General features: G+C 43.6%; 1 protein-coding gene across 1 annotated transcript in view; it reads left to right on the top strand.

Annotated features, from left to right (window-relative positions):
* LOC109472514 overlaps positions 1–13,747 on the top strand; it is a 17,004-nt gene extending 3,257 nt beyond the window's left edge. The window contains exons 6-19 of the mRNA XM_019772295.1: positions 5,258–5,436; positions 5,773–6,015; positions 6,404–6,532; positions 7,087–7,209; positions 7,705–7,827; positions 8,282–8,404; positions 8,919–9,110; positions 9,503–9,748; positions 9,854–9,961; positions 10,312–10,418; positions 11,363–11,489; positions 11,779–11,886; positions 12,350–12,478; positions 13,285–13,747. Coding sequence (XP_019627854.1) covers positions 5,258–5,436; positions 5,773–6,015; positions 6,404–6,532; positions 7,087–7,209; positions 7,705–7,827; positions 8,282–8,404; positions 8,919–9,110; positions 9,503–9,748; positions 9,854–9,961; positions 10,312–10,418; positions 11,363–11,489; positions 11,779–11,886; positions 12,350–12,478; positions 13,285–13,475 — 2,128 coding nt within the window. The 3' untranslated portion in view covers positions 13,476–13,747. The remainder of the gene's footprint in view (positions 1–5,257; positions 5,437–5,772; positions 6,016–6,403; positions 6,533–7,086; positions 7,210–7,704; positions 7,828–8,281; positions 8,405–8,918; positions 9,111–9,502; positions 9,749–9,853; positions 9,962–10,311; positions 10,419–11,362; positions 11,490–11,778; positions 11,887–12,349; positions 12,479–13,284) is intronic.
* Positions 13,748–15,060: the final 1,313 nt, after the last annotated feature.

Genomic DNA, 15,060 nt, shown 5'->3' on the forward strand with positions numbered 1-15,060 from the left:
TATATATATATATATATATATATATATATGTATGTATATATGTATATATATATGTATATATATATCAGTAGGATATGCAGGCAGTATTGGAACATATTTTTATAGGCTGCTACTCAGGGTGCTTTTCTTACATTACGTGGTAGATTATTCCATGTCATTGCACCTGAATACGCTATCAAATTTCCTGTATAGCTCTCTACAGACCATTGGTACATGCAACTGGTTTGTCACACTCTGGCGTGTTGTTCTGACTGCCCTGTCGCTAGTGTAAGTGAACATCTGAAGGTGTTTATAGAGTTAGAAAGTGTTTGATGGAAATATCAGTGACCTACTCATCTTTGATTTCGGAGTAGCTGTGAGTTGTAGACGGATCATAAACGTCTTCGTCCTTTACTTCGGAGTAGTCGTCAGTGGAGAGCATAGAAGAACGACAGTTGGTGGTTTGTTCGGTCAAGTCAGTACCACCTGAGGCTTGTGTCAAAGCTTGGTCCGATGTATTATACATGGGATTGCTAATAAGCTGCGTTTCATCGACAACATGATGACTACGGTGCACCAATGCCGAGGCAACTTGTATCTTTTGAGCAGCGCTGTTCTGTTCGTTGTTCCCGGCTGTTGCACCCTGGCCTGAAATATCACAGATCTTTTCGTCTTTGATTTCGGAGTAGCTGTGAGTCACAGATGGATCGTAGACGTCCTCGTCCTTTACTTCTGAGTAGCTGTTAGTGGAAAGCATAGAAGAACGAGAATGATTGCTTTTTTCGGTCAAGTCAGTACCACCCGAGGATGTAGCCAAAGCTTGGTCCGATGCTTTATACATGGGATTGCTAATAAGCTGCGTTGCATCGATGACGTGGTGACTACGGTGCACCAATGCCGAGGCAACTTGTCTGTTTTGAGCAGCGTTGTTCTGTTCGTTGTTTCCGGCTTTTCTTGCACCCCGGTCGGACATATCACAGACCTCTTCGTCCTTGATTTCCGAGTAGCTGTGAGTCACAGATTGGTCGTAGACGTCCTCGTCGTTTACTTCTGAGTAGCTGTTAGTGGAGAGCATAGAAGAACGAGAATTAGTGCTTTGGTCGGTCAAGTCAGTACCACCCGAGGATGTAGCCAAAGCTTGGTCCGATGCTTTATACATGGGGTTGCTAATAAGTTGCGTTACATCGACAACATGATGACTACGGTGCACCAATGCCGAGGCAATTTGTATATTTTGAGCAGCGTTCTGTTCGTTGTTTCCGGCTTTTCTTGCACCCTGGTCGGAAATATCACCGACCCCTTCGTCCTTGATTTCCGAGTAGGTGTGGGTCACAGATGGGTCGTAGACGTCCTCGTCTTTAATTTCGGAGAAAACGTTGGCGGAAACTGGTGAAAAGTCATCATCCCGACCTAGACCAGATCCTGGTAACCTCGTATCACTTACACGATTCTGTGCAGTGATACTGGACCGGGTAACGCGCGACTGTTTTGTAGAATCTCTTACATTTTGAGCGGCGCGTTTGGTATATATACTCATGTACGCGTAGACTATCACCAAGCTTAGAACTAAGACTACAGACGAAAGGGCCAGTGGTATGACGTATTGAACTACCGCGTGTTTTGAAGTTGGGGATGTTGTTGTCACAGTTACAGTAGTGCTTCTAAAGTGTTCTTCAGTAGCAGAGTTAGTGGCCTGATTAGTTACAGTTTGTACGTGTGCGTCTGTTGAATATGAATAAGGACATTTTGAGCTGGCCATTCTGTCCACTGCACTAAAACGTATCGGCTCACCGAAAAGATAAAAATGACGAAACACAAAGCAAGAAATATTTGTCATTCTGGACTGTCCTATAGCGCTGATTTGGTCGGTTGGCGTCTGCCTGTTCTTCAAGCGCTGATTGCTCACATAGCTAAACGCCAAGGCAATACCAGAGCATCTGTTGTGTTTAGACATCTCTGCAAGCTTTAGGGTCACGCCGTCTTTCAGGGCTAAAGTTATCCCGTCTGGTCTGCTCCAGGCTTCTGTACACGGGTCAGTATACAAACTTACTCGCTCGTGGATCGCAGTTTTGTCCCAAACAATTATTAAAACAACCGGGGGCTTGAATGTAACAGGCCCGAACGTAACCGACGAGAGTGCCCTCGCCCACTTCACTTGAAAGTGTTTTGTCACTGTTGAATACGTGAGGCAAAAACCGATGTTATCAATTCGAATGCGAACCTTCTGTTTCAGCGGAAAACCAGTTTTGTCAACGGTAAGACTCCAGACCATTTTGCTATCTTGCTCCCAGGAAATGACACGCTCTCCCCCGACGCTGAATGTTTTGAGTGACGGCGCAGAAAGTGTTCTCTCACTTAGACACGTCAGAGGGTTGTGGCTTAAGTTCAGGACTCGTAAGTCGTGAAGAGAATCTAAGGAAACGACTTTAATCTTGTTGTGACTCAGAATCAGTGTGTGCAGGAAGGCAAGGCCACGGAGCCATCCACTCGTTACTTCTGACAGAAGATTGTGAGACAAATCCAGCATTGTAAGATATGAGATTTCTTGGAAACAGACATTTTCTAGTTCAGAAATACGGTTATGAGAAATGGACAAGTAGGCTGGAGACTTCTGTGAAGTGTTCAAGCCAGAGAAGCAAGCACGTGTCAGCTGCGGCAAAGCGTTAAAATCTAAATGTATTGACCGCAAGTGTGAGAATCTAGCAAATGTCTTGTTTTCGATCGAGCTTATTCCTGCATCTATAAGAACAAGGACCGTCAGGGAAGACGGCTCGATCTTACTCAGGGTTTGCGAGGACAGGTTTCCAAAGGGAAATCCTCGGAGGGCGACCCACTGGGCAGGCGGGAAGCTTCCGTACTTAGATAGTGGGGCACAGACACGCCGGTCTTCCCGGACTCCAAGCCTGCAAGACATACAGAGGCAAGTAATAGTGTGATTTGCAATGTCACGAACCTTGACGTTGTCGGGCACGCACGTGTCCCAGGGTTGTGATAAAGTCTTGGAGCAGAACGAGTGGATGTCTGTCGCTGCTTCGCCGCCGAGAACAGAACAGACCACCAGGAACAGCCAGCAGTCGAACCGCTTCATGTCTGTCGTTTGAAGTAGGTTCGAATTCTATGTCTGGAAAATGGCGCAGCAAATCCTGACAGTGTATGTCAAGCAGCAGAATACAGAATAGCCTCTCACGACGTAAAATAATGAGTTACAGGTTTTGCTTTTCGTACGCCTCGGAGTTTTTGTGCTGAGAACAAGACATCACAAGCCCAACTGTACGTCGCACAACAGAAGGCTCAATGGCGCTAGTTCTGTTCTGTTCGTTTTTTTATATGTATCATTTGGGTCAGACTAATTTTACTGATGCATGGTGACACGTGGTGTGTGGGTGTTAAAATTGGTACAAGCAATTTCGTCCTGAATCACAAGTCAAGGACGCTCGTTTGGTTCTGTTCGTTTCTTATTACCTTTCGTCAATATGGCGATACGTGGTGTGCTGCTGTGGTTAAATCGGCTGTGCAAGGACTTTTTTTGTCTTGAGACCAAGACGTCACAGGTAAAACGGTACGTCGAACAGAAAGCGCAAGGACGTTCGTTTTGTTCTGTTGGTTTCTTATTACCTTTCGTCAATTGGGTCAGACTAAAATTACTGACACGTGGTGTGCGGCTGTTAAAATGGTGCAAGGGTTTTTTGGAACAAGGCGTCACGAGCCCAACTGTAGGTAGGTCGCACAGAAGGGTCAGGGACGCTCGTTTTGTTCTGTTCGTTTCTTATTACATTTCGTCAATACTGGGTCAGACTAAGTATACTGGCACATGGCAAAACGTGATAAGCGGGTGTTAAAATGGTGCAAGGATTTTTTGGAACAAGGCATCCACGTGTACGTCTCACAGAAGGGTCAGGGACACTCGTTTCGTTCTGTTCGTTTTTTATTACCATTTGTCAATTGGGTTAGACTAATTTTACTAACACGTGGTGACAAGTGGTGTGCAATGACTATTTCAGTGGCACAAGGCGTCAGAAGCCCACGTGTACATGGCACAAACGGCTCAAGGACGCTCGTTGGGTCGCGTGGCTTAGCGGCTGAGTGCTCGACTCGGAATTAATAGGTCCCGGGTTCGAATCCTGACATGCCACCGAGCTTGTGCTCTTGGGAAAGGCACTTTACACGACTTTCCTCACTTAACTTAAGTGAAAATGAGTATTGTCTTGTCCTGAATTCGTTCTCTGCGTTGGTGGCGGCATAAAATAAGTTGATATATCTTGAGTGTGCAGTCGCCATGTTTGGTCATGAAATGTTGGAATATAAAAACAAGGCGTTACAAGTCCTCGTGTACGTGGCACAGAAGGGTCAGGGACGCTCGTTTTGTTCTATTCGTTTTTTATTACCTTTCGTCAATACTGGGTCAGACTAATCTTGCCGATGCAAGGCGACACGTGGTGTGAATGTGCGGCTGGATTAGTCTGCCGTAAAAATATCTTGAAAATATTTTTAAGCCAAAGTCTAAAAATTCTTGTGATAATTTTAATGAAAACAGTGCAATATTTAAGGAAACAGTGCAATATTGTATGTCCTGATGTATTTGTATAGTGTCATACATGTATGTGTAATGTCTCCCTGCATGTTCGGTCAGTTATGGCCGATGTGACCTGGGATCAATGTTTCTTTCTTTTGTTTGTGAATAAAGAATGATTTTACTACGACCAATTTTCTTTGCTTTTTCTTCCATGCAGCAGCAGGTATTATGTACCTAAGGGGTAGCCTGTGTTACACAAGCTCTCTCGGCCGGAGGTTAATGACCCACACCCCAACCTTCGTCAGGAGCGCGGTTTAGTTTACAGAATCCGAAGTATGATGTGTTGTGACGTCCCAAGGTGACATTGTGTACTGCAGTTATACCCCCCGGCCCTGTCACACATCCACGAATTTGGTCCCGAGCAAACACTAGCCGAACGCCCCCCCCCCAACATGGCTAGGAGTAGGTCTTCATCAAGTTCATCAGAGTTAATGAAGACTTATAATTGGAGTAAGTCTTTATCAAGTTCATCAGAGTTGATGAACTTGATAAAGACTTATATTGGGAGTAGGTCTTCATCAAGTTGAGTTCATGAACTTGATGAAGACTTATAATTGGAGTAAGTTATACCGGCTATACCGATACAGGTCAAGTCAAATTTATTGCACAACGATTATAACAGATACAATGCATGGCAGATAATATGATTACTACACGTAGCTGCAGATACAGAAACCTGATGAGACTATCTTTTGGAAACCTCAGGTGCTGGTCGTATATCGGACGTGTCGGAAGCCAGCCGAACAGAATTTCCCTGGATAGCGGCTGTGAGACGAAGGGAATCGCCGTTCACGAGTTTATGCACGCGTTGGGGTTCTGGCACGAGCAGAGCCGGTACGACAGGGATAACTTCGTCACCATATACTTGGACAACGTCAAGCCTGGTAAGGGAACAGACTGTCGTATATATTTACTCTCCAAGAAGAGGTTTGGTCGTTTGCTAAGAGTTTTAGCGTGTTTTAGGCCTTTTTTCGAGTTGGCACAGAAAATACCAATACAAAAAAGAAAGCCCGAGAGAGACAGAGAAAAACAGAGAGAGGTATAGAGAAAGAGAGACAAAGAGAAGGAGAAAGAGATTATTCTAGCCTAGGTATATTATTTTTGACCCAAGCATCAGGAATCCGGTTTATACAGGCCACTTGTGTATTGGTACAACGTATGTATCAACAGATTCTATTGGCTTCATGTCGTTTAAGACTAAAAAAAACCTTTCCATGCAGGAAGAAATGGAGAAAAAGACTATTATTACGGGAACTTTGACAGACTCACCAGAATCAACAGCCAGACACTGGACACGACGTACGACTACCACTCCGTCATGCACTATCCTACCGACGCCTTCGGCAAGAGCGGGAAAATCACTATCGAACCCAGACTGGGGGAGGCCAACTTCAAGTGGTTAGGACAGCGAAACGGGCTGAGTGACATCGACACTCTGAAAATCAACAGGCTGTATGAATGTGGTGAGTTTGTTTGTGTCTTTCCATCTCATTTCATCATGGAAATATAAAGAGTGTAGCGTAATTATTCCAGCGGCTTAGCTGAAAAATTGTGCACTTTTGTCTAAATCTTCAAATACATATGTGCCAAATTTGGTGCATTTAGACAAAAGCTGGGATTTTGCAGTCAAGTTTGATTTAAATTTAACTCAAATTCGAATCGATTTGTTTTGAAGCATAAGCGGGTAACACTGCTCCAGAACTTGTTCGGAATGGTGTTCGGGGGAAGGTTCTGAATGTGTGAATTGTACCGTCCCTGTGTTGGTGGCGGCATTGATATTAAAAAAACTTAAGTGTGCCGTCACCACGTCTTGTGATTATATGTTGGAATATAACAAAAATGTATTTCCAGACATGGTAGTGTGTACAGACCAGCCTGACGTCTTTGCCTGCCAGCAGAAATGTGTGAAACTGAAGGACGGCTTCACCTGCGGCTGTCACCGGGGGTTCTCTCTGGATAGCGATGGGTATCACTGTTCAGGTACAGAATGCACTTCATCTATGTTCAGGTGCTTATGTTTATGTTGTTGAGGATTGGGAGAAACATAATGCTTATAAGAAGCCCTCTCCTAAAACATAGATTCATCGATGAAGATTAGACATCCAGGTAATGAGATACACAAGGATATGTCCCATGTCCCAATTGACTTAGTGTTGGATAGAACGTTTAGCTTTTTTGTCACAATGAAATATACCAAAACAGATACCTTTCATGCGAAAGATACACAAGGATATTGTTACTCAAGCAACTGGATAGATTTTGAAAAATTTCAGACGTTTCAAGCAAGTAGCATCCACTACTTTTCTTCAGTGTCTACTTCACCGTTAGTCACTGACGACAAGAAACTAAGTAGATGCTACATATAACATTTGCCAGTTGTCAAAATCTATCCAGTTGCTTGTGAATGAGTAGCAATTTCTTGTACACATACTTCCATATATCAACTGGTTATGTAAATGAGTAAAAACAAACTAGATTTTTGTCTGTTCAAAATTTTTGATTTTACTAATATTGCATGATATCCTATCTCTCAGATATTAACGAGTGCGCTAAGGAAAATTTCGGCTGTTCGCATCGCTGTGTCAACCTGATCGGAGGGGCCTACTGCGCATGCCCGAAAGGCCATCATCTTCGCGATGACGGGAAGACTTGCACAGGTACATGTATGATGACGTCATTATTAAAAGTAAAATACATTACTGACGTAACTGTTTATGATCTGTAATTTCTTTTTTTACTCAGTGTTGGCCTGAACGTTTAGACCTTTTTGTCAGAACCCTTGATTTAAACACCCTTTCTGACAATTCTATACAGCATTTAGTTCTTCGTGGTAGTTTCCTTTATTCGCATGATATCAACTGCAAAATAATGTTAGCCGCACAAAATTATATAACAGAAACAAAACGATTCTAACTGTACATGTATGTGTCTTCTGGGACGGGAGGTTTGTTACTCAGGAGAGGTTTCGTGTATTTTCAAATGTCTTGTAAAATATTTTTCTTCCATTGTAAAAGTGGCTGCGAGAATATAAGTTGTTCCTAACTGGAGTTCGGACTTCGGAGTCACTTAGTCCATGTCTTTTCATTTGTAATCATCAGACATGTGTTTCTGAATAATAATAATAATAAAGAACCCTTGCATTGTTTTCCCAGAAACTAACGAATGTGCGCAGGGGAATGGCGGCTGTGAGCACCTGTGTACGGACACCCCGGGAGCGTTTGAGTGTTCCTGTTACGACGGCTTCAAACTCAGACGGGACGGCTACACATGTAAAGGTAGGTTTGTTTGTTTGTTTGTTTGTTTATTGAGATCTCCATTAGTATGGTAAATTCCATAATATTCTTCCTGGAGTCCAGCAACATGAAATAAAATAATAATTATTATTATTATTACTTTTAGCAATAATGATAATAAATAAAACGTACAAAATTATGCTGAAATTATGACAAACTTGAAACAAAATCAGCACCGAGAAATAAAAGGTAGCAGAGAAACGTATGTTTGGCATACAGCCTCTAGTCCAAAAATTTTGACTTATTTGTGAAGTGCAAAATGTTCTGCTGCAGTACCAACAAAGTTGCTAGGAGGCCCAAAATCGCCTTGCCTCTTTATGTTTGCAGGACCTACCCACATACCAAATATCTTCACAATCCATTAAAAGCAAGCAGGTCAAACCCACGTAAAAATTGACATGCTGGAATCGTAACTTGTATCTTTTCTTGTCATCAGACGTGGACGAATGCGCGTCACGTGACCACGGCTGCCAACAGGAGTGCGCCAATTACGTGGGCGGATATCACTGCGCATGTCAGGAGGGGTACGTGCTTCAGCGGGACGGGACGACTTGTGAAGGTACAAAACATATATTGACACACGTGAAAATTGTCACATATATTGATGGTAACGATGTAGGGTTGTTCATCCAAATATAACTCACACTAATGATACATATCAATAATAATAACGCTATATATATATGTGTGTGTGTGTGTGTGTGTGTGTGTGTGTGTATTGATCAATATAATCTTCATCCAAATATAACTCACACTAATGATACATATCAATAATAATAACGCTATATATATATATATATATATATGTGTGTGTGTGTGTGTGTGTGTGTATTGCTCAATATAATCTTCATTCATCAAAATTGTAACTGATTATAAATGCCACGTGAATTTTATGCCACCAGGAGAAATGGGGCCCATGGGGCCGTCTGGACCACCTGGCCCTGTGTCTGGCGGCCCCCCTGGGCCCCCTGGCCCTCCAGGGTTGATGTGGCTGTGTGGTACAAGGCCTAAGATTTGCGCTGCCCATTTGATGTGGTGTTAGAAGGACTTAATTTTTCTCCTAATCTCCTCAGAGATCCACTGTTACGGACTGGCGGCCCCAGGGGGAGGGTCAGTCGACCCGGCCGAGAACTGTTCCACCAACGGCGCACGCGCAGGACAGCGGTGCACGTTCTCCTGTGACCCTGGGTACGAGCTCGTCGGCAGCGAGAATCGAACGTGTCTGATCAACGGATCCTGGGAAGGAGAGCATGCTGACTGCAGGGGTAAGGTATTCCAGCACGTCGGCAGAACGTACAGCAACTGCGTGAAACCTTGGTTTTTCCCGGTTTTCGTTGGATGTTTGGTCAACGTCGTTGCATTTGAATTTTACCTATTGCAGACGATATATTTTCCAACATAACATTTGGAAACTGCAGACGAGATGTCCTGCATGACCAATGACATGATTTGTTGACGTCTGTCACCATGGTGACTGGTGTTGGGTTACATAATGTTGCAATTTCATGGTCTTCTCTGCTCCTGTCACCATATACTAGTAGTACATGTATGTGAATGTGTAATGTGAATGAGTAAGAATTAACAGAGCAGACGATGTCCGAAGGTAAACATTATGCCCTTTCTAGTTTTTAATGTATCCTCGTCTTTTCATTGGTAGCTAAGCTGTGTGACGTACTGACCCCGCCTAGTAACGGATCGCTGTCGCCGCCGTCGTGTGCGGACCCTGGCGCGCTGCGGGTCGGGAAGGAGTGCGTGTACGTGTGCGGACCGGGACTGGTGCTCAACGGGACCGCACACAGGGTAACCTGCACCCCGGGACACAACGGGACCATGGGCTGGGGCACCCCGGGACCAAATGGGACCATGGTCTGGGATAATCTAGACACACCCACATGCATTCCAGGTAACGTACTATTGCTAATTATCCAGGTAACGTAATATAGCTAGTTGCCAAATGCGACGGGGGTAAGCAAACCAGGATGGTACCCATGCTGAAGAGAATCTGCAGACCGGTTAACCTGCACCCCGGGACACAACGGTCCCATGGTCTGGGGCACCCCGGGACCAAATGGGACCATGGGCTGGGACAATCTAGGAGCGCCCGCATGCATTCCAGGTAAGGTGGTCAAAAGAGTTACTTAGGCCATGTTGATTTCATTATATGGATGACATCCCTTGGGAACCACAAACTGATGCGAGTTTACAAATAAAGAAAACGTTTGGCCCAAAAAAGATGCCTTCAATTTGAAATCTACATGGTCATGAAGGTTTAACAAATGACTAAACACACAGAGTGTGCTGTGGTGTAATAGTTCAGCACCAAGGACAGTACCACAGGGTTAGCTATGAACCGTGCCTGAGCATGGTTCTGGACACAGTGCGGTTTGGATACAACTCATCTTCAATATTACTTGATATAATACTTGACGATACTCATTCAAGGTTACATATTAAACCCTTTTTAAGATGAAGACCCTTGGATGCAGTGTCCCCACAGACTTCACGTGTCCACCAGCCCCGGGAGAGACTACGCCACTGCGAACCTCACAGCACCCCTCACCAACTTACAACAGGTCTGTGTGTTTCCTTGGTCGTCCACATAACCAGTAAGCCGTTACACACCAGTGTTGTATACGCATACGGTACAAGCTGTGGAAGACCAGGCTAGATAGGTTGTATGTACATAACATACAAGCCGTGGAAGACCAGATAGGCTGTATATAGTTAGCATACAAGCCGTAGAAGACCAGATAGGCTGTATATAGTTAACATACAAGCCATGAAAGACCAGACTAGATAGGTTGTATATACATAACATACAAGCCGTGGAAGAGTAGACTAGATAGGTTGTATATACATAACATAAAAGCCGTGTAAGACCATATTAGATAGGTTGTATATAAATAACATACAAGCCGTGGAATTCGGACGGACAGACTAGAAAGGCTAGCTCCTCTCAAACAGGGCCCTTGCTCTAGTCGCAAAGTGTGGTTCTCCTCAAATATGGGACCTCCGACTTTACGTCCTATCCAGTCTAGGAGGGGGTTTCTAACCAGAGCAAAGTACTCATGTTGGTACAGTTGAGTCGAGCGAGGCAATGTGGGGTTGTATGGGATAACAACAGAGCATTCGACTCAGAACCAAGAGGTTCTGGGTTCAAATCCTGCCACGACACTTCTCACTTTGAGTATGCCAGAATGACCATTATCATGATCATGGGCATTATAAGAAAATCAAACTAAGCCTATAGGTGTATAGCCATTCCTAGAGCACAACATTAGGCCCTTGTTTAAAGTTAAAACTTTTGGTCCAACACAAAAAAATTCTCTAACCTAGAGCTTTCGACCAGTCACTCTGGTCTTCCTCAGTAGACTGACCCAGTGATGCTTGTCACGTGACTTCTTTGAAGTGTGATGTCAACACAAAGGTATCTGGTAGACGATGCCGGCCCCCGTCGCATTTGGGCTTGTTAGAGATTTGAGTCTAAGCACAACGTCACTACATTGTATGCCACCAGATCTTTGTTGATGGGAATTTGACGCTGGGACCGAACAACTTCAGTGTGGGGGAGACTCCAGTGCTGTTTTACGGCTACTCGGCTGGTGTGGAGAGGATAGAGTGTGAGACAGCTGTGGTGGTTACAGGTGGGTACAAACAATTGAACATTCCATTCTTTTGTTTGTTTTGCAAAACCGGTAAACCGCCTTTAGGCGTAACACACCAATTTTGTACATGTACGTACATGTACAAGCTGCGTAAGACCAGACTGTAAGGTTTGAACCACTCACACCGGGAAGGTCCCCTACTCTTTTCGATAAGTGCGGTGGGTTTTTTTAAGTGCGTGGGGTGTGGTTGTCACCAAACACGGGACCTCCATTTAACGTCCCACACTTGTACAGTTTTGACGGTAGTTTGTGTACATTATCCTTCCAGACGACGAGCACCCTGAGTTTGTGAGTTGTCCGGAGTCTTTCGAGGTGAACAGCTCCCGACAGTTCCCACACGTGCACTGGGAGAAACCAGAGGTCCGGGACAACGTCGGTAGGTGAACCTACACGATACAGTATTAGCGTTTTTCTTTCTTTTCCAAGGTTTTGAAAATCAGATAAGAAGCTACTCAGTGACAGGAACGTATAATACATGTACCATCCCTGTCGTCTCTGGGACGCCGACGCTAATTTTGGTCTCGTAAACAGTCAATACGGTCACAGAACGGCTGACTCTAAGAGTATCAACACGGTCCGTCCACACCATGATGTTTTGTGTCGTAGAGGGTTAGGGTATAGGTTAGGGTTTTAGAGTTACGCTTTTTGACAAGGCTTCGAATCCAAGCTTGTGCTTTTCATTTTTTCATACCTTTACTATTCTCCATGACCCTCCGTTACATCTGCATTTGCAGGAAACGTAGGTCCTCCGGTTAAATTGTGATCGAAATTAAATCAAAAGTTAACAAACCCCAATGTGTTCATGGCCATTACAAACTCTGCTATAAATGTCCTGGCAGGGATAGCAGCTGTAAGGCGAAGCAGGTTCCCTAAAGGCCGCATGACGTGGGGCCAGTACAGTGTCCGGTACACGGCTCGGGACCAGGCGGGCAACCATGCAGTCTGCAGGTTCAACATTCACGTCAAAAGTAAGCACTTCAATCTGTATCTGTATCTGTATAGCCGATATCTGTATCTGTATAGCCGGTATCTGTATCTGTATAGCCGGTATCTGTATCTGTATAGCCGGTATCTGTATCTGTATAGCCGGTATCTGTGTCTGTAGAGCCGGTATCTGTATCTGTATAGCCGGTATCTGTATCTGTATAGCCGGTATCTGTATCTGTAGAGACGGTATCTGTATCTGTATAGCCGGTATCTGTATAGCCGGTATCTGTATAGCCGGTATCTGTATCTGTATAGCCGGTATCTGTATCTGTATAGCCGGTATCTGTATCTGTATAGCCGGTATCTGTATCTGTATAGCCGGTATCTGTATCTGTATAGCCGGTATCTGTATGACGGGTATCTGTATCTGTATAGCCGGTATCTGTATGACGGGTATCTGTATCTGTATAGCCGGTATTTGTATGGCGGGTATCTGAATCTGTATCTGTAGAACCAGTCACATACACTGTCATAAAACAACGCTATCTTTAATTTAGGTCTTCATTACCATAGAACAATTACCTGGCCAGTTGATGTATTTTGTATCACATTGTTCTAGATGTGCATCCTTTATCAGTATGTATGAAGCTATCTTAACTCTCTCTCTTAAGATTAGATTAATCATTGTATTCAACTTCTATATTATAACTCGTGCTTTGCTTGCTTGTATTACGTATTGTCTGGTGGCGACATGAATATAAGTGTAACTTGAGTGTGTCGCCACCACGTCTTGTCTCTGTATGTTTCAATAAAAAAATATTTAAAAAAAAACTCTCTCTCTCTACAGAACCTGCCTGCCCGCCTCTGCCCTCCCCTGACCACGGCAGCCTCACGTGCGACTGGTGGAGGCTGGGGCAGTTCTGTGACCTGACCTGCAGTGATGGGTACACTCCACAGGGGGCGCTCTTCCGCTATGTCTGTGGTACACAGGGCACGTGGATGCCCAGGACACCACTACCCACTTGTCTGCCCATTTAGTTCTTCTGTATCTGTATAGCCGGTATAACTGCCCTTCGGCGTAGCACACCAGCTTCTGTATCTGTATAGCCGGTATAACTGCCTTTTGGCGTAACACACCAGCTGCCTTCTTGATAAGTCATGAGAACTGCTAGGTTCATGTAGACTCTTGTTGATAAAATCCTTCTGGAGAGTGAAAAATGAACAACTGCAACTCCAGTGAACAACTAGCCTCTATCAGGCCTCGGCAAGTGGCTGGAAAGAAAGTTTGAGGGCAAAGTGTTCTCTTAGCACAGACCAACTCCCCTGGCATATTATCTATTTGGCCAATTTCTCCTCTTTCCATGCAGCTTCTTCCTGAAGCCTGGTAGAAGCCAGTGAACAAACCCAACTCCAGGACTTTACTTAAATAGTATACTCTTAGTTCTGCCCATTCAGTTCTTAGTGTGGTCATAACAACTAGACACCAAAATAGGTAATCTTGAAGCAGATGTTTGGGTAGAAAAATTGTAATGACAGGTGACATCAGAAAAGCTGGTCCGAAATCATTACGATTTTCTACCCCAATATCTTGTTCTTTAGAGCAACTATGCTTTTTAACATTTAGCACAATAAGTAGTCATTTGGCTAACAACTATCTATTGTTTAGGGGATTAGGCAGGAGAAGGACTATATTGTCCTTGCTAGGAAACTAGAAAAAACTGTGGCAAATGACCAATGGCAACTTAGATGTGTCTGATTTAAAGCTTTTTTTATGAATTATTGAATAGATACCAAAAGTACATACATTAATTTTAGTTATTCCAAAAGAGTGTAAAGATTACTCTAAATAATTTATATAGTATTACTCAGTCTGTTACAATGTATCATGAATGTGTCAAAATCTTTCTGTACTCTTTTATGCAAATCAAATTATGAATGCCAAGACTATTTTCCCAGTTGCACTTAAATGTAATATCGACAATTCCATTCAACCCGTAACAGTAACATGTTGTACTTCATTACAATTTTACACCTTGTTCTTGCTGTTTGTTTCCAATTTACTTTTCTTTGCAGTTCTGTGCTACTATTGTTGCCTGGGTGCCATCGTAAAAGAAAAATAGTGAGTATGGGAGCCCCTGAATACAACTAGGAAGACACCCAGGTTACTACCATAGTTAGATAATTAGAAAAAATATCAAAACCTTAACACTGATGTAAAATTCATCCGCGCCTTAAGTTGGATTTGGATTCAAAGATGTTTGATGCTTATCAATCAAGTGTCCTAAGAATCTATAACGATGTAGAGATCCTTCAAGGTGTCACTTAAACAGGATAAGGAAATTTAAAGAAAACTCAACTGAACTCAACTGAACAGAACTGAACTGAGCTGTCTTTAAGCTGGCATTACACAGCTGGGCAGTAGCTTGCACTAAACAACATTTTGGCAGCAATAAGGCCAGTGTTCTCTCATTTGCTGTCTGATTTCTAGAGATCAGCTGATATTCACAGATCTCCATTCAATGTAACAGATTTTCAGGCAAAAAATAAATGGCAATTTTGAATGTTGTTTGAATATCTTAGCCTCCATAGCATGCCAAAAAATACTGGAGGTTTTGGGGGTCTT

Source organism: Branchiostoma belcheri, unplaced genomic scaffold (genome assembly GCF_001625305.1).
Source record: "Branchiostoma belcheri isolate BF01 breed outbred unplaced genomic scaffold, Haploidv18h27 scaffold28, whole genome shotgun sequence".
NCBI lineage: Eukaryota > Metazoa > Chordata > Leptocardii > Amphioxiformes > Branchiostomatidae > Branchiostoma > Branchiostoma belcheri.